The sequence below is a fragment of the Vombatus ursinus genome, unplaced genomic scaffold, assembly GCF_900497805.2.
Source record: "Vombatus ursinus unplaced genomic scaffold, bare-nosed wombat genome assembly UNPS02014861.1, whole genome shotgun sequence".
NCBI lineage: Eukaryota > Metazoa > Chordata > Mammalia > Diprotodontia > Vombatidae > Vombatus > Vombatus ursinus.
In genome coordinates this window covers 10,295,562-10,313,932 of record NW_020954639.1, presented here as the reverse complement: position 1 = coordinate 10,313,932, position 18,371 = coordinate 10,295,562, and the positions used below count along the sequence as shown (strand labels likewise).

Below are 18,371 nucleotides of genomic sequence, written 5' to 3'. Positions count from 1 at the left end.
CGCCACAGAAACCATCCTGTAAATTAATACAACCTATCTGCTTATAAATCAGACCAGTTCAAAACATTAGGACATTAAAAATGGATAGGGTATGAGATGGGGGAAACAGTGATATTTACCACAGGAAATACCAGTTTCAACTGATAAAAAGAGAAAATTGAGGTATAAAGAATGCTTGCAAGTTCAACAAATAAAGTTCATGCAAATCTGTGATGGAAAAAAAATCTCTAAATATCTTATAGTTTTCTTTATTCAGATTAGACATCTCATATATAGCAGTTAGTCTAGAAAAATACATTTTTAAAAAAAATCTCCAGCAGACCATGCTCCCTGTCACAAAATCTTCCAAAACCTGTTTTATTATACAAGTCAATCTACATTAGTAATGTAAAAAGAAATTCTCCAAGTTAGCAATCTCATTTTCCATTCAACAACCAGGCAATTTACACATGGGCTTCTACTACTATACTGTAAAGTTAGAATTCTGTAATACATTTTCCCAATGTATTCTGTACATATTAAATAACCTAAAAGGCTCCTTATGTAGTGCATTAACCATTTAGCAAGCCTATTCAGTATTTTTCCAGTACCATTTGCATTACAGTGATTTGCCTGCAAATGTAATTATAATCTAAAAGTGCACACAGTTAGCTTTCCCAAATAATAGCCTGTTTCTTGGAGGAAACCTAATATTCACTGGAAGGATTACCTATAGCTAATATAACCATGATTAGAAATGTATGACTAGCATGTACTTTGAGACTATACAACACAATTATATACATAAGCTGAAGGTCATTAGGTCTTTAGCCTATATTTACAATCAAATAAGTTCACTACCACAGGTCCTATCAAGAACTCAGTACGGCAGTAGATAAAGTCAGCATTTAATTAGGATTATTAGCTATAATTCAGAATAGCAAACCAGGTAGGCCAAGAAATACCTTGAACAACTGACTTATGTTAGAGAAAAACTCCAGTATGTCACAGAAAATATCCTCTGATGGATATCCTTATGAGTTCAGTGTCTGAAGTACTATTAGCGTGCTGCTCTATCAAGCAGCTTAGACATCCAGTCTGGATGCTGTGTAGCAGAGTAAAAGACAGCAAGCCTTAATCAAAGGATTATATCTGGGGAATTGTAAACTACACTGACCACTGTGAGCACTGGCATAAGACTGACAGCTGGCCACTGCATGCAGAAATCCTGGAAAGGGAATACATAGGTTTCAAAAACTGATTCATTTTGTTTTGCTCAAAATGCCCTGAAAGAGTTCTCGAAGTAACCAATAGTGGGTATTATCCTATCAAGTGATGAGCCTAGAAATGAGGAAAAACAAATCCAGACCACTCAGTCTGGGAACAACCTTAATCTTCATTTTCTCTCCAAGAAATCCAGTGTATATGCCTACGCTATAATTGCAAATTTTAATTTTGACAAATGTTTAGAGTATAAACCTCCAAAATATTCAATGAAATAAAATCAAATAATTAAAAATGTCAACTTGCAATAACAGCAACAAACATGAGGGTCTAGACACTCCCCAACCCTCCTCCCAGCCATCCTTTCCCCCACCCTCCAAAAAAAGTGCAAAATCATTGAGCTGTTGGCTTGGTCCACAAACATAATACATCATGTATAAAGATTTGTAATCTGAGGGATTCTGACTCCCATTTCTCCCTGGTTCCATCTCCAATAAGCCTCAGCGCCCGAAGATGGAGTTCAGCTCCAGAAGAATTAATTCCACGATCTGATTTTGGTATACAGTATGAACTGCTATGTTACCAGTCTCTTTCTCTGGCTTTAACAGAGTGGGACCAAAAACAATTGCGACACTCTGATAGGTCATTCGGTTTTTTTCTCCATTTTCTACAACTCTGAGGAAGAAAAAAAAATTTTTTTCAGAACCGGCAGTATGTTAAAAAGAAAAAAAAAACCAGGAAATGGAAGAAAATTTTCTTCCAAATGTATTGTGGTGACAGTAGTTTTCATTTGTAAAACAAACTAGTAATTCTGATTTCCTTCACTCAGGAGAAAGTTACTGAGCCAAGCACAAATACTATGTATTTACTCAAGGTAGTCATTCAGTCCAGTTTCATCTGTGACTATTTTGGGTAAGCCCAACTTGAATGCATAGCTAGAAACGCTCTCAAAGAAATTTTTTAAAGTATAGCATTTTAGTCCTTTTTTTACTTTTAAATTAGAGAACCCTTTCCTGAATTGGGCCTAACTTTAAGACATATGGATCTTGCAAATAACATTTTGTTCATTTCATGCTGTTTTCTAAACTTAAGGGGAAAAAAAGATTATCTCATTTTTTTCAGGGAGTATTCCCAGTATCAGAAGTAAAAGTTAACTCTCCAAGTACGTGGTTATGCATTCAAAAAAGAATCCATAACCTAAGTTTAAGGGACATCAACAGCACCTCATTTTTCTAAGATTTGTCTCCTCTTAATGGGGTGGTGCTTACCTTTTGAGGTGTCTGAAAAGAACCTGCATGGTGTCTTGATTTGGCTTTGGCAACTGTTTAATTAAATCTCTGACAGCACCAACTCGCTGTCTTGGTTCTTGTTCTGAAAAAGACAGAAACTAACTGAAGACTTTGTAGCTAATTCTTAAGGAAATAAAAACCATCATGGGGATGGGGGGTGGGGGGGCCGGGGGAAGGAGTGGACATTCAGTAACATACAGTGTCACCTAGTGGTCATATTTGAAATTGCTGAAATTTGAAAATTCTTTCATAAAACCTAAACACTTAAGTTTCAAACAAGGGAAAGATGCACAGATGACAAATTAACTTCTGCACAGAATTTGTAACTACTGCTCTTTATAATTTCTTAATGCATTTTATACTTACTAATGGCATTAACAAAGTCATTAAAATGATTAAATGTAAAGAGAGGTTCTGGTAATTCTCTAAAAAACATTTTGAGTGCTCCAGTGATGACATGAATATCTTCCCATTTACTATCATTCAAATCCAACTTCTCATCTGAAAGAGAGTAAGAATATGAATTAATTTATTCGAAGTTACAAAACTGTTGATACCTTCTGACACGGTGATCCCATTATTGGGTTTATAAACAAGGTTACTGAGAATAAGAGCCCTATTTATATGAAAAATATTCACAGAAACAATGTTTGTAACCTCTAAAAACTGGAAACAAGCTGTGTGTCCAATAACGGGAATGGCTGAAGAAACTGTATATTAATATATCATAGAGAACAACAAATGGTTCAGACATCTGAGCATACTTGTATGACATGATACAGAGAGAACAAAGTTGAACTAAAACTAAAACATACACTATTATGCAAATGAAGACAACTTTAAAAAGCAACGAAACCAGTTCAAAACCACTGGATATTAATTACTGCATTAGCTTATAAAGCACAGACCCTTGTCTTTTTAACAACTAGAGAACTACTCAAGTGTAAAGCTGCAGGGACTATCAGTCATAATCACGTCTATGCTATTTTACTGAACTGTTTTCAGATGCTACTGGGAGTATATGCATGGTGTATTAAAACAAAATTCATCAATTAAAAAATTTAAAATTATAAATTCAATAAAAACATTTTAACCAATTCTACCAAATTAATATTTGTCTTGGCTAGAAGGGAGACACTAAAAAAGTAAGATAAAGATGGTAATTTCCAATTATGGGAAATATCACTGCAATGCATAATGCATGACAACAGTACTTACCATGATTAACTGCAAATCTTAATTTCTGTATCACTGCAAGATTGCCACTTACTCTATATATCCCATCAATATCCAAACCTAAGAGACAGATGGAGAATGTATTTAAAATTCCACATAGGGTTTATGTTAAAAGGGTCATTTGTCTCTCCAGGTTGTACTGTCCTGATTTTGAAAATTAATCATTAACATTAGCCTAAATAAAACTTAAGAGGCAAATACTTTAACTAAATGGGATTTTTTTTTTTGGCTAACCCTTCATTTAAAAACTGGCTTTAGTTTGCAAGGAAAAAAATGTACCTGTTAATAATGTGTCTTGTTGACTAACAACTAACAAAATGTTCAACTTCATAAGAAATAATCTAAATTAATGTTAATAAAACAGTGTAATTTTAACATTTATTACTCCTGCTCTCCAAATAGATGAAATCGGCTACTCACTTAGGCACTGTGTTACAGAATGGATACAAAGTGTCTGGAATATAAAGAAAGGCACAAACAGTTTTTGCCTTCAAAGAGCTCATAGTCTAATGGGGGAGACGACATGCCACCAACTATGTGTAAATAAGATATATACAAAATGAATTGGAAACAAAGAGTCATTTGAAAATTTGAGAATGTAGCTATCACTAATAACAAATTTAAAATAAATTGCTAAAAAACCTTGATTACAATTAAGTTGACACCTAAATATATAAATTTATTCTATAAAACTTATCAGACTATCCTTAAAATGTAAATGTACACAATTATACATGTGTTCTACCTCCTGTCCTTTGAAAATAGTGTCACAGAAAAGATAAGTTTGACTTTCAAATTTAATTAAATCAGGAAACCAAATAAATATGAGAAGAGTTGAATTATTTGACAGAAGAGCTTTTATGATTAGACTTAGATCATTCTTCAAATTTATACAATTAAACCAAACAAATTAAGGCATTTAAAAACTAACATAATATGTATAAATTTTCCAGGAACATTTTATTCCACTGTTAAGCATTTAACAATTAGGATGTGTAGGGAAAACTTAATATTACTATCCTAACAATGAGAAGAGTTCAAAGGCTGATAAGATACTGTCAAGAATGAAAGTGGCAAGAACTGAGTATTTCATCTGTGCACGTTATTTCTGGTGTTCTACTGGTATAATCAACTAAAAGAGATACCTTCAATGTACTACTACTAATACTACTAAGCCTAATCAAGACACTTACATATAAAGAAACAAAATCAACATAGAGGTATGCTAAATTTCATAATAAGCTAAACTATGCTAAAACATTTTCCCCTCAGTAACACGACCTACACTTACCTGCCACAGTCAACACACTCCTCCACAGTTCGCCTCATCTCTACCTTCCTTATTTGAAGTGACTGCCAATTCAGACCCATTTCAAAGGGTACTACACATTCCATAAATTATTTACTTAGTATTCAATACCTATCTGTACTATGTTTAGTTTAAAACAAATGTACCTATAGTCAGGTTTCATCTTTTTGAGTGCCAAAATGCTTCCCATCATGGAACCTAAACCTACTCTCTTTCCAACTGGAATAAAATGTAAGGTGGCACCCTCCCCATCCCCACTCAACACAATCTCAAAGATTAATGATCTGCAAAGCCACAAATCCTAGGTTATCTTATTTTAAGAAGTATTTATTTTCCCTACCGTGTTCCTCAACATGCTCGATGCATAACTTTACAAACTTTGGCACTGTGCTGTTCTCTTTCTGACACAGATTTGCAAGATTGGAACCAAATACCTGATCTGAAACACAAAAGAAAAGGGCAATTTCAAAAATAATGTCCTTCCAGTAACAAAATGGCAATGTGATCCAAAATCAAGTGTATGAAATTAGTAAAATTATGGAAATAATAAAGCTTTCAAAGACTGATTTATTTCAATTAAAACTTGCCAATGCTTTTCTAATTACAATCATTCATCAATAAAACAAAAATTTCTTTTAAGGGTTATAAAGGGAAAAGGACCCACATGTACAAAGATAATTATAGCAACTCTTTTTGTGGTGGCAAAGAACTGGAAATTGAGGGGATGCCCATCAACTGGGGAATGGCTGAACAAGTGGTATATATAAATGTAATGGAATACTATTGTACTATAAGAAATGGTGAGCAGGAGCATTTCAGAAAAACCTTCAAAGATTTATATGCACTGATGCTGAGTGAAGCGAGCAGAACTAGAAAACGTCATACACAGTAACAGCAATATTGTGTGATGATCAACTATGATTTTGACTTAGCTCTTCTCAGCAATATAATGATCCAAGATAATTTCAAAAGATTCATGATGGAAAATGCTATCCACATCCCAGAGAAAGAACTGATGGAGTATGAATATAGATCAAAGCATACTATTTTCATTTTCTGTTTTGTTCACAGTTTCTTTTTTTGTTCTGTTTCTCTCACAACATGACTAATGTGGAAATATATTTTATATAACTATATGTATAATGCACATCAGATTGTTTGCCATCGGGGGGGAAGGGGAGAGAGGGAGAAAAACTCGGAACTCAAAATCTTATAAAAAATGAATGCTGAAAATTGTCTTTACATGTAATGGGAAAAAACAAAATACTATTTACATTTAAGAAAAAATTAAGTTGTGAAGAGATGCAAAGCTCAAATACCAGCAATTTTGATACAGTAATTATAAGGCTGAGTGTGGATAACAAGCTTAGATGTGTTTTTGGTCCTTTTCTTAGATCAGAAAAAATTCTGAGTTAATTATAACAAACACGCTTTCCTAGGAAATTCATTTGTTTATTCATAGTGCAAAATGTTTACAAGGATATTTCTAGCATTTTATTTAGGTTAGTCAACTAATTAGTTTAATTCTCTACAAAAGTCTTTTCCACAGTCTCTCCTAGTAAACTTGTTTATGTTTTAGCTGAAACATAATTGGGATACCTCTATTAAGGAAGGAAATGATTACTAAAGACACAGTCTTTGTTGGAAATTACATAATCGGAGACAGAACTAAAAGAGGTTTAGGCATTCTAGGACGTAAGATAAAAGGAAACAGTCATGCTAGAAAATTATTATGATAACAGCAGAAATAAGGCCCAATTAAGAATAATAACAAAACTGCCATCTCTTCCCAAAGTATGTTATGTGAGGGAGTCTTGGGGAATAAAGATAGGAGGATAAAGATTAAGTTAAGGTTAGAGGAAGGGATTCAACCTGTGCTCAGGCTGGGAAATTTATTGGGAAATTGGGCAGTGGGTGTTTGAGGGTGCAGTGGTAGAAGGTTGACCAAGAATCCAAATTGCAGTTGTCCTTTGACATTCGCTGGGATTAGGGGCGCAGGACCCCTGTAAAGATGAAAAAGTGAGAATAACTCTAGGCTTCACCCCAAACATTTACTTTCAATAATTCTGATCATATTTAACACACAAAACAAGTAAAATACACGTTGCACCCATTAAAAAGCTGCAGTTTCTACAGGAGACAGATTAGGACCCTGCACACTGGAAAGGGTCTTGCACAGTTGCTAGTGTAGCCACACCTGCTTCAGGAGAATCACGTGACTGAGTCTGGAAGGTAGAGACAAAGAGGCAGAGCTCCCAAAGACAGTAAGTACATAGCCCATATTTCCATAGCCCACAGAAACTTTTAACAAAATTTAACTGTTAATAATAAATTTATGTATGTATACCTGTGGTATTAAATGACAAAACATTAATAATATGTGGCATTTATGCATATATGACTTACTAAATTTTTTAGTCTTCTTTACATATACATGCTGTGATTTTCTGCTGTATGTCACAAATCTCAAAAAATTCCCATTTAATTATCGATGGCCAACCCACCAATAACCAAAACCACGAATGTGAAACCCATGAACGTCGATGGATGAATGTACTCAGAATAAGGAAAATTCAACCACAGTACCCCTCCCTGCACCCAAAACACCCAGAAAGGTCTAAATCAGGCTCATCTTGTAGCTCAGGTGACCGAAGCTAGTGTGACTATAGTTGCTTCCTACCCCCCTTCATTCCCTTTCCCAATCTCCTCACCTAATTTGTCCCAAATTCCTTTTTATAAGGATAAACTTTTTAAATTCCACAATTAGAAATAAAGGGTTTAAAATGCAAATGAGTTAGTATGAATGAGTTTCTGTAAAAGTACGACCAGCTAATCAATTTGCAAGTTTAGCTTGTTGCTTTCAGAACAGGAAGGAGAAAGACATGGGGCCTGAAGTAAAAGAGAAAAGGACACAAAAAGAGAAGACCAGGAACAAATTCAAATTTGAGTCTTCATAGCTCTGGCTATGGTCATTTATTCACCTTCACTACATGTAGAAGTTGAAGAAAAACATGCAAATGTTTTTATCTTAAGTTGTGAAAAGCAGCCAACTGCTTGGAATGGTTTGTGTATCTTCTTTGATACTTTATGTTTAACATGGCCAACTTTTCATAGAGAAGCCTTCCTGCCAGAGTATTCTTTAAAGTATAATTGTTTTTCAAACTGTAAAAATCTTTTAAGCGAGGCAACACAGAACAGTAGAAAATAGGCTAGGCTTTGCAATCAGACACCCTGAGTCTAAATCACAGCTCTGTCACTATAAAGTCACAACGTCTCTGAGCCTAAGTTGGCAGATTTTTCATCTGTAGGAGTTAATAACATTCGCACTATTTACTACCTCACAGTGTTATAAAGAAAATACTTTGTGAACTTTAAGGGGCTATATAAACTCGATTGTTATTAATTTTAAGTTCTCATAAACCATATTAACTGCTAATTTGGGTGATTCAAATTGGGATTATTAATGATACTGAGAGAAGAAACCTGGAAAGAACATAAAGGAGCCATGAAGTCCTAAATAAGGGGGGACTGAAACATTCGAGAACACTGCTGGTCTTCTCATTCCTTCCAATTAAAAGTTAGGAAAAGAAAGGTGGAAATGAGAAAGAACGAGTTATGATGTTTACTTGGCTTTCTCAACTACAGCTTAAAAGTCAATTCCAATTAAATAACTCTTTATTAGACACCTGTCATACAGAGAACACTGTTAGCACAGCGAAGGCTACTGGAATGGCATTCTCTAGGCTAAGAATGGACAATGGGGAAAAAACAACAACTGGATTTGGCCAATGAGCCTTGACCACTTGAACAAATTCGAGTTACACTCCAAGTGGAGGGAAAGAGAGAAAACTATCCAGATTAAAAAATACACATTTGGACACAACGGAAGACATCCAGTATGATACTTAATAGTTAGGAAAATGAGCAATATTTCACAGAAGGAAATAACTGGCAGGAGAGTCAGCAACTCTGGCTCTGCCTCCAGCTCTGTATGCTCATGTGCAGAGAATGGGCAGTAAACGAAGTAAACTTAAAGACTTCAGCTCTGGGAGGTCATTATGCCCTAGGCTCAATGGGATGGAAACCCTAACTGGAATGTTCCTTACTGATGGACAGGCACAACCAGCCACTTTCTGCCACGCACCCTTCCCACCATCAGAGAGATCTCAAGAGATGATGCTGTTGAAGGCTTACGTGACACAGCTCTGGAAGTGCAACTTGGGGGCCACTTCCACTGCCCAAACTGGGGGAGGGAGGGTGCCTTGGGTACAAACCCTAAACAGAGCTAGGCGGTTCTCTATCGAGCCAACTCCAGCTATCACTGTTACTGGAAGGGTGCATCAATCAGCTCTCTAATGACTCTACTCATCATCTCGGCGACCATAACACCCATCTCCCAGCTACAACTCCTCTCTTTTCTGCCCCTATTAGAACAGAAGCTCATTAAAGGCAGGACTATCTTATTATTGTATTTATATTCCCAGGACCTGACCCATGGCAAGTATTTAATAATTGTTCATTCATTCAGTCAGTCACAGAAGACACCTTCTGGATAACAAAGGTAGCAAACTAGCACTGGAGGTCAAGATGATAGACATCTCTGTGTCAATCCATAAGAATCCTGAAAAGGGATAAATACTGGAGAACATTTGGGTGAGGATAAAAACGGCAGAGAAACAAAGGTGATACTGTTGAAGTATAAAACAAAGGCCAGGTCAGATGGGGAAAAGGTTGATAAGTTTCTGACAAAACCTGTATGAGGTAAAATAAAGTAAATAAAGAACTTCAGTTATCTGCTTTGCTCAGAAGTCATATTCCCATCTAAGGAACACGGTCTCTCTATGGCCCTTTTCATAAGGAGCAGTTAATGATGAAAAGGGTAGGAAAAGTGATTTTTGTGTGAAAGAATAGATTTGTATTAATTGTAAAAAGATACTAAGATATTGCTGCTGTCACAACTGAATGTTTTTATCTCTAATCCAAGTAGGAAAAGAACTCTATTTTAACATATAATGCCAGTGTCTGTGTATGAAGAAACAACCTTCAGATGAAATTCGAGCAGTTTTAGGAGAAAATGATCTGTGATATGGAAGGAGGGTTTGGATCTCGTGTCCACAATGCAGAATAATGTTTTGTGATGGAATACTTCAATTCTATAAAGAAAAAGATCTTTTGCTTATTAAAAACTGAAACACGAATATAAACAAACAGTTTTAGGGCACCACCATTCTCAACAATACCTATAAACTTTTGCTTACCTCTGGACTTCCCAACATTCTACTACTTTAATCTCTGACAGGACCTTCATGTTCTGCTTAGCAAAAAGCCTTTTCTCTCTGGTGTACTTACCTCCATCTACTGTAGACTGCTCTGCCCTCCCAGGCCCTACTCCCCTCAGCTTCTTCCATACCCTCAGAAAGCTGCCAATTTTTTGCTAAATTCTCCCCTTTTCCCCCCTGAGCTTTTCATCTGATACTCCTTCCATTTCTGGCAATAAGCAAACAGCTGTACCCTGCAGTTATTTTTCTAATAATATTCCCTGACTCAGAATCAGGAATTGAAGGCTATTCAGAGAAAGGCAACTAGGACAGTGATAGCTCATGAAACTACATCTTACGAGGATCAAAGTGAGCGAGTGTATTTGGCCTGGGGAAGAAAAGACATGAGAGGTGTCATCAAGCTTCACTTTAAATGAGAATTCATCACAGGTATTATTTATATACATGCACACATGCATGTGTGTATGCGCGTGTGCATGTCCTGCACTATTTTATAGGAGAGGCCTCAGACTAATAAGTAGAAATTACAGGGAGGCAGATTTTCACACCATAGAAAGAAGTACTTCCTAATGATTACAATTGTTCACACACACTAAAGTATTTATAGCAGCACTTCTGGTAAAAGCAAAGAAGTGGAAACAAAGTAGATGTTCTTCACCAGGGAGAAAAAGAAAACCTACATGTCAAAAGGATATTTATCAAAGGATTATATATGATATATATGTGTGTGTGTGTGTGTGTGTTTCTATTTTTTTTTTTTTAAACAGCGAACTGGGAGGTAAGAGGGGGCTAGTTTGTGCCTCCAAATCTGCATCTTGGTTGGAGCAATATTACGGCTGTTCCAAAGATGCTTTCTCAGCTTTCCCACACACGTTAGAGATACTCTCTCCTCTACAGAGTTCCTAGGTTAGTGATAGGTAGGGAGCAAGGAGCTATGTGCTATATCTCTGTTTCAAGAGCTACACTTCGGGAATCTTTTGAGCACAGAAATTGGTGGATAGGGTTGAAAATATGAGAGTGGAATGTTACCTGGATTATTAAAGGCTGGCTAACAAAAGGGATTCTGAAAGTCTGGTCTACGATGTTTGGGTCCAGATAGATACTTTACTTATGAGGTTATTACTAAGAAAAGACAGAGACCCTTTTGGGGGAGTGAAAGCAACAAGGAAAGGACTTATGGAATATATGTCTATCATGTGGCAAGTGCCAGGTAGTTTTGAATTGTTCTCTAAAGGACTTACTGATGTGCTTATGTTTTTCTCCGTCTCCTTGGCATTCTTCGTGTGAAATGCTAAATAAATTTCCATAGTGAAGGGGGAATAAATTTGCCCTACAGAAAGATCCTACCAACGGGGTAAAAACCTTATTTATCAACATAGCTATGTAAAACTTAATACATCCATGTATACATTTTATAGCAAATAATATCTATTCATTTATATTTCTCAGAGTGAAGGAGAGTACTTTAAGTTATAAAATTCTAAGAAGCAAAATCAGATCCTTATACACATAAAAAGATAGGGGCAACGAGAGGACTAGGGAGACCAGACATCATGGAAAGCATTGCTGAAGTCAAATTCCGTTGGGCCTGCCTCAAGTATTAAAAGCAATTTGGTTCAGCAAACATGTATTTACCAAGCACTTTTAATGCACAGCTCTTCCTTCTGTAGTGAAATCTAGTTTACAAGGACTAATTTCTCAGGTGGGCTGCAAAGGAATTACTGGGCTCTTATTCCTTCTCCTCTTTTGGTGCCGTACATAACTTTATAATTTAGTTTCATGGCCATAAACACGATTTAAAAATGCCATACCCAATTCTCTTATCTCCAGATGAGATAGGACTACACTCAACTGAACAAAACAAGTATCATTTTCACAGCTAGTGTTAGTTTAAGTGGAGTTAAACCAGTTTCATTTTTATTGATGTTAGTTGTTTTTTTAAAAAATGGCATACTGAAAAAAAATGACATCATTAATTATATGAGTTGTTTTCAAATATGCATCAAGTCTGCTGAGGAAATCTATATCCTAAAATCCAAAATCACAACTACACAAAATACAATGTGTTGGTAGGTACTTGCATCAAAGTATGTGTGCCAGTGTTTTGATGAATAAGAATAAATCTTATTTAGCTAAATGAGATAACACCTGCTAAATGAGATAATGTAAATTTACTAATAAGGTCAAAATCAATAAAAAGTAAAAATTAAAGGCAAATTTTCAAGAATACAATTTATCCTTAAAAGGGGAAGGTCTGATTTTCATTCACCAACATCAAAATCCTAGTCACTTCTAATAGCATGTGGAAACAACACTGGACTTCGAATCAAAAGAAATCTGGGTTTATATCCTAGCTTAAAAATTTACTGTATGAGGAATGCTAGGTAAGTCAGTTAAGATCTCATTTTCTTTATTTGTTAAATGATATAATATATCTGCACCACACATACCATTAGGGTGCTGTGAGGAAAGCATTTATAAACCTTAAAATATTTTATAAATGTAGGCTCTTATTTCCTAGTGAACCTTTTGTCCAAGTGCTTTCCAAACAAGTAAATACCTCAGAACTAAAACTTTTCATTTATTTCATTTCAAAAACAGACCCATCATTTACATTAAATTGAAAAGATTTTGTACAAATAAAACAAATGCAGCCAAGATCAGAAGGAAAGCAGAAAATTGAGGAAAAAATTTTATAGGCAGTTTATCAGATAAAGGTCTCGTATCTAATACGTATATGTAAAGAACTATAAAAATACTAGTCATTCCCCAATTGATAAACAGTCAAATGATATGAAAAGGCAATTTTCCAGAGAAGAAATCAAAACAATTTACGGTCATATGAAAAAATGCTCCAAACCATTATTGATTAGAGAAATGCAAATTAAAACAACCTTTCAATATCATTTTACAGCTACCAGATTGGCTAAAATGACAGAAGGGGAAAGTGACATATATTGAAGGGGATATGGAAAAATTAGGACACTAATTCAGTGTTGTTAGAATTATGAACTGATGCAACCATTTTGGAGAGCAATCCAGAATCATGCCCAAAAAAGTTATTATTAAACTGCCCAGCAATACTTGGCCTATTTCTGAAGATAATTAGGGAAAAAGGAAAAGAACCTATATGTTCTAAAATGTTTAAAGTAGCTCTCTTTGTGGTGACAAAGAACTGGAAATTGCAGAGATGCCCATCAATTGGGGCATGGCTGAACAAGTCATGGTATATGATTGTGATGGAATATTATTGTGCTGTAAGAAAATGATAAGCTCAATGATTTTAGAAAAACATAGAAAGACTTGCACTAAATAATGAAGAGCAAAATGAGCAGAATCAAGAGAACACTGTATACAGTAACAGCAATACTGCTTTAAGAACGACTTTGGGTGAATAAGTTATTTTGAGTATTATAAATACCCAAATTAACTATAAAGGACACATGAAGAAAAACACTATCTGCATCCAGTGAAAGAACTAATAGAAATATGTATAGAATAATTTTACATACACACACACACACATACACACACGAGAATATTTAGAGTAGCACTTTTTGTTGTAGCTTCTGAAAAACTAGAAACAAAATAGGTGCCTATAAAATAGGGAATGGCTGAACAAACTGTGGCACATAAATATAATGAATTATTGTACCACAAAAAAATGAATGACAAATTCAAGAGCTACGGAAAGACTTGTATACATTGATGGGGAGTGAAATTAGCAGAACCAGTAAATTAACTTATAATGATCATAATAATCATGTCAAGGGACATGACATTGAAAGACCTCAGAACTCATGATGTCAAGAGCCTGAGGAGCAAACCCACCTCTCTCCTTTTGGTATATCACACTTCAACATTTTCTGATGGTTTTGTGCGATTCTGAGCACAACTGCATGGTCTTTCCTTTTTGGCGGCTTGCATTTCTTTCTTTCCTTTTTTTTTCCTTTTTTGACCTGGAAGCTTTGCCATTTTGGATAGGACATTCCTGGGTACTTTCAATTTGGGGTTTCTTTCAAGAAGTGGCTGGTGGATTCTTCCTGTTTTCACTTTGCCCTCAGATACTAACACATGGCAGTTTTCTTTCATGACTTCTTAAAATACTGTATCTAGGTTTTCGTTTGGTCGTGATTTTCAGGGAGGCTGATGATTCTTAAATTAGATCCCTTGACCTGACTCCTGGGTCAGCTCTTTTTTTTTTTTTTTTTTTTTTTTTAAATAGCTGATAGCTCCTGTGTTCTAGAGTTTCAGGCTTTTGGTTTCATTCCCATGCATCTTGCCTCACTGGATTCGCTTAGTCCCTAACTCTCCATTCCATTTCACCAGGAAATTGACTACTTTCTATTTTGTCTTCCATTTCAAGCTCTTTAATTTTCTCTCCGCTTTATCTTTAAGACTTCTGGCTCCATTTTTTTTATTCATTTCATTCTCTCATTCACTCTCAGTACATTTATGACCAAGTCATTCTTTTCCTGAGGCTCTCTGGCAGTTCTTACATGGAGTTACTGTATTGTTCAGAATTCACCTCTTGGGCTTCTCAACCCATGGTATTTCTTCACTGTATTCAGTCTTTTGTCTGTTTACTAGTCTCTCCAGCATCTGTTTCTGCATGGAGATTTTGTCCCAGAGGCCCCCTCTCCCACTCTTTTGAATGAGGTGGGGGTGGGCTCTGCCTGGTCTGTCCCTTTTATAGTTCTGATGCCACTGCTGCTACATTGTTTCAATTCCGAGTGGGATGACTGGGTTCTGGTCCCTTTTTTCTGCTGTTCTACACTTCTCCCTGGGACCTAGAGGTGAGACTAGGCCTTTCCTCTGCAGTCATCCCTCATTTCTGCTCACGCAGAAATGGTGACTCACAGCAGGTACTGGACTAAACCTTGACTCTATCTTCTTTTCCTGCTAAATATTTAAAGGAGTTCCTCTTGCTGTACCTTTCCAAGAGCTGGGAGTCAGCTCTGTCCCCTGGATGGCCCCCTGGGGAGCCTCTCCCTCATCTCTGTCTTCTGAATCCCCTGTGCAGTCACCAAATACCAAAGATGGCATTCACTTAAGACTTTCTAGAGGGCCCCAGGCATGCATGCACTGCATCTTCTTACATCGCTTGCCCGGCTGTCTGTCAGGCGAGCTAGGATCAGTTAGGACCTTTCACATTGCTGTTCCTCCCACCTCTTGTCAGACAGGGCAACGATAGACTAGGACAAGATACAAAATGAGATGTGCATTCTCCTATGTGGCCAATGTGCTGATTTGTTCTGCTTCACCACACATAGGCTATAAGGGAGGGTTTCTACTTGGGGGTAAGAAAGGAGAGCACGTCGGGTATCTAATGAGTACTGACAGATATGAAAAAAAGAACACTGAAAAATCTTTTTTTTTTAAGAATGCATACAAGAAAACAAAAAAGTGTAGATGGGATACAAACATGGACCGATTTTGTAACTATTTTATAACAACTATTGTACTCTCTTGTATATTTTTTTAAAATATACAAGGCTGATGTTCACAAAAAATTATAATTACAAAGACATTTTCACTGATTGATTTCTCTTTTAGACTTCAGATGTGCTAGCTCTGAGGTCAGCACACTGAGAATCTCCTTTCTTCTACATACCTTTAATATAACCTTTCTCACGCACAGCTTGCAAAGTAGGTCGTCTAGTAAGAAACTTCTTCAGATTTTTTTTCGTTTTCTTCTGCTCCGAAGAATCTATGCTCAAAATTTTCATTGCTTAAAGGGAACAAACAGTGTTTAATATTAACTTTTTTTCTCAACAAACTAGACAATTCACCTAGCAATATGAATGACAACCTTACAGCTAATTGATAAGTCACATTAATTCACTTAATCTAACACAATTTAGTGTGACGCTAGTACTTAAAAATAGTATTTTGCACATGGTACTTTTTATTTGTTTCTGTGTCAGCATTTGTCAGGGCAAACATTACTTTTCTTATCCTCATGATACCAGAAGTCTTGTTTCACTGAGACAATTATTGGGGTTTTAATTAAACTAAGTATCTTCATGGGGAACAGGACAACTTGGGAAAGTTTAAGAATCATTTCATTCATCATTGAGATTTTTAATCACATCGTACATTACCTGCATACCTGAATTTCTATGACAGTTACAAGGGAAAAAAATTTTAAAACACCCTGTAGCTTAGCAACAACTTGCAAATCACAAAAACAAATCCTTCTGTGTATATTATTAGATACTCATAGTTGAAGTAACAAATTCAAAGCAGAATGTGAATGGAACATGCACTAGACCATGTTTTCTAATCACTTAATTAACCTGAAAAGTTAAAAAAAAAAACAAAACCAGTTTAGGTTAAAGGAGGTAGGTCAAATCCAAAATGAGCAAGGCCAAAAGTCAATATTTCACGGTCAGTGCCAATGGTCTTAAATAACCTTTACTCTGTCTGTGATCTTTGGATTCTGAAAAAAACAGCGGAGAAAGGTCCTAACAGATGCTATGGTAAGTAACTGGTCATAGCGAAGGTACCTCCCATATTTGGTTTTCTGGATCCTATAAGAACCCAGGCTCATTGTGACTACTAAGTGGGACTAAATGAGTGTTGCTCAAATTATAATGAATCCCAAACATTACTCTTAAGTATTTTTAAATGATTAAAGTTTGATCACCTAAAAGGTATTAAAATATAAAAGCATCTCAATACTTCCTTCTACAGTATCAAATCACAACTGTAAAATGATGGCCTAGATCTCCATTCTATGGGCTACTTCACAGATGAGTCTACCTTCCAATTAGGTCCTCTGGTTACAGTAGTAAATCTTGGATGGCTGAAGACTGACTCAAACTTATAATATTATGGTAAAGTCTTAGCATAAAAGAAAAAAATTATTTAATTTGGAGACAAGTCAATAACAACAACAAAAAGGGTTGAGATGATTCAAACGAAGCATTTGTTTTAGAAAAAACTTATGGAAAATTAAGGAAAAAAGAGGGCTAATGTATTATGATAATTTGCTTTACAGCTTTTTATACAATTAGAGAAGAAAATATGCAGCATTTTTTTATAAAGTTGGAAAAGAAAACATGGGGCATTATTAAATTCGCTTATATCAATTGTGTTTGACTCTTAGTGACTCCATTTGGGGTTTTCTTTGCAGTGACCAGCTCATTTTATAGATGAGGAACTGAGTCAAACAGGATGAAGTGACTTGCCTGAGGCCAGATTTGAACTCAGGAAGATGAGTATTCCTGACTCTAGGCCGAGAACTCTATACACTATAGTGCTACCCAACTGTCTCATACAGCAATATACATCTGATTTTAAAACTAAGTTTTTTTAGTAATTAGGGATACAAACTTATGTGATGAGTTTAAAAGCATGAATGAAGATAAATGAGCTTACAACGTAGTTTCTTAGAATCCTTATGATCCTTTTCTTTGTCATGTTTTTCCACTCCTGGGGAATCTGGTACCTCTTCTTCAACTGCTTCATCACATTCAATGGCCTAATGATTAGAAATTTCCCATATACGTATTGATTAAATTTAGAACTAAATTATTTTGCAACTCTAAAAGACGAACAATTGGCTTTTCTGTAAACCATTAGTAAAGAACACACATGGATCTTTAAAAATTATTTTTCCTATTCCAGATAATGTTTCGTGCTATCTTTTTGTATATACGGATAGATGTATGTCTACTATCAGCAGGATGGATGTGGATCAAGCTCTACCAACAGTTGTGCACGGATTTATTTCTATAGGGCCATATGTAACACTCAACAATAGTGTCCCACAAATGGGGAAGATGTCACACAACATTACCTGGAAGGGACCTACAAATTATGTAGTTAATTCCTCTCATTTTCCACATGAGAAAATGGAGGCTCACAGGATAAAAAAAATACAACTTTATTTTCCCAAGGTCAAAGTGCAAGTCAGTAACAGAAGCAGACTAGAACTCTCCTCACCTCTGCCTCTTGGAACTAGTGGCCCCCTTCAGTAGCTGCTGAGTGTCACAGTATCATAGTCTTCAAGACATAATATTTTTATAAGACATAATATTCAAGACTACA

General features: G+C 35.7%; 1 protein-coding gene across 7 annotated transcripts in view; it reads right to left on the bottom strand.

Annotated features, from left to right (window-relative positions):
• Positions 1–232: 232 nt before the first annotated feature.
• Positions 233–18,371, bottom strand: part of ARHGAP12 (Rho GTPase activating protein 12) — a 129,257-nt gene continuing 111,118 nt past the window's right edge. For all 7 annotated transcript variants that reach the window (XM_027841547.1, XM_027841549.1, XM_027841551.1 and 4 more), the window contains 7 exons: positions 17,700–17,802; positions 15,931–16,047; positions 5,378–5,476; positions 3,711–3,788; positions 2,859–2,993; positions 2,472–2,574; positions 233–1,878 (listed from right to left, as the gene is read on the bottom strand). In XM_027841547.1, the coding sequence (XP_027697348.1) occupies positions 1,704–1,878; positions 2,472–2,574; positions 2,859–2,993; positions 3,711–3,788; positions 5,378–5,476; positions 15,931–16,047; positions 17,700–17,802 (810 nt within the window). In that variant the 3' untranslated portion in view covers positions 233–1,703. The remainder of the gene's footprint in view (positions 1,879–2,471; positions 2,575–2,858; positions 2,994–3,710; positions 3,789–5,377; positions 5,477–15,930; positions 16,048–17,699; positions 17,803–18,371) is intronic.